We start from the raw sequence: 945 nt of genomic DNA, 5'->3' as shown, positions 1-945 counted from the left end.
GGCGTCCACATCAGGCTTCAAGCACCCCTTTGCCATTGAGAACATTATTGGCCGGGACTACAAGGGCGTGCTGCAGGCTGGAGGGCTGCCCTTGGCGTCCGTCATGCATCACCTGGGCTACCCCGTGCCCGGCCAGCTCGGCAACGTCGTCAGCTCAGTGTGGCCGCACGTTGGCGTCATGGATTCAGTGGCCGCCGCCGCGGCCGCCGCAGCCGCAGCCGGAGTCCCAGTAGGCCCGGAGTATGGAGCCTTCGGGGTCCCGGTCAAGGCCCTGTGCCACTCGGCAAGCCAGAGCCTGCCTGCCGTGCCGGTGCCCATCAAGCCCACGCCTGCGCTGCCGCCTGTGTCCGCGCTGCAGCCGGGGCTCACTGTCCCCGCGGCTTCGCAGCAGCCTCCGGCGCCATCCACCGTGTGCTCCGCGGCCGCGGCCTCGCCGGTTGCCTCTCTGCTGGAGCCCACAGCCCCTACTGCGGCGGAGAGCAAGGGCGGCTCCTTGCACTCGGTGCTAGTGCACTCCTAGGGGACCCAGCCGGCGAGGGGAGACCAGCGCGGTGAGAGACGCCCGGCCCGGAACCGCACAAACCACCCGACGGGGAGAGGGCGCCCTGGCCAGGTTGGGCAGAGCTGGCGAGTCAGCCTTTGTTGGAAAGGAAGATATTTAAATAGACGAACAACCCCAAAAAGTGGATTCTCCGGTGGTCTAAATAAATATAACCCTCCAGGTGTCTGTGTTTATACTATGTTGTACAATCAGATTAATGAAAGCCAATTTTCAGGTAAGAGTTTCTATTGTAATTAATATAAATCGATAAGTTATGGGGGGAGGGAACGAAGGAGGTTAGGAAAGCCTCATTCGCTGGTAAATTGGAAGTGGATTCCGACCCTTATTCCTGGGAGCAGAAGCTGGCAGAGCTAAACCTCCCGGGAAGAATCCAACAGAGAGTG

At 60.8% G+C, this 945-nt stretch overlaps 1 protein-coding gene across 1 annotated transcript in view; it reads left to right on the top strand.

Annotated features, from left to right (window-relative positions):
* The window catches only part of LOC105542512 (forkhead box protein B2-like), a 3,897-nt gene extending 3,377 nt beyond the window's left edge, over positions 1-520 (top strand). Inside the window, exon 2 of the mRNA XM_011984095.1 lies at positions 1-520. Within this exon, the coding sequence (XP_011839485.1) occupies positions 1-520 (520 nt within the window).
* The last annotated feature ends 425 nt before the right edge of the window (positions 521-945 follow it).

This window comes from Mandrillus leucophaeus, unplaced genomic scaffold (assembly GCF_000951045.1).
Source record: "Mandrillus leucophaeus isolate KB7577 unplaced genomic scaffold, Mleu.le_1.0 Scaffold260, whole genome shotgun sequence".
NCBI lineage: Eukaryota > Metazoa > Chordata > Mammalia > Primates > Cercopithecidae > Mandrillus > Mandrillus leucophaeus.
Note: the sequence above shows the minus strand (reverse complement) of the source record. Positions and strands in the feature narration are given on the sequence as shown.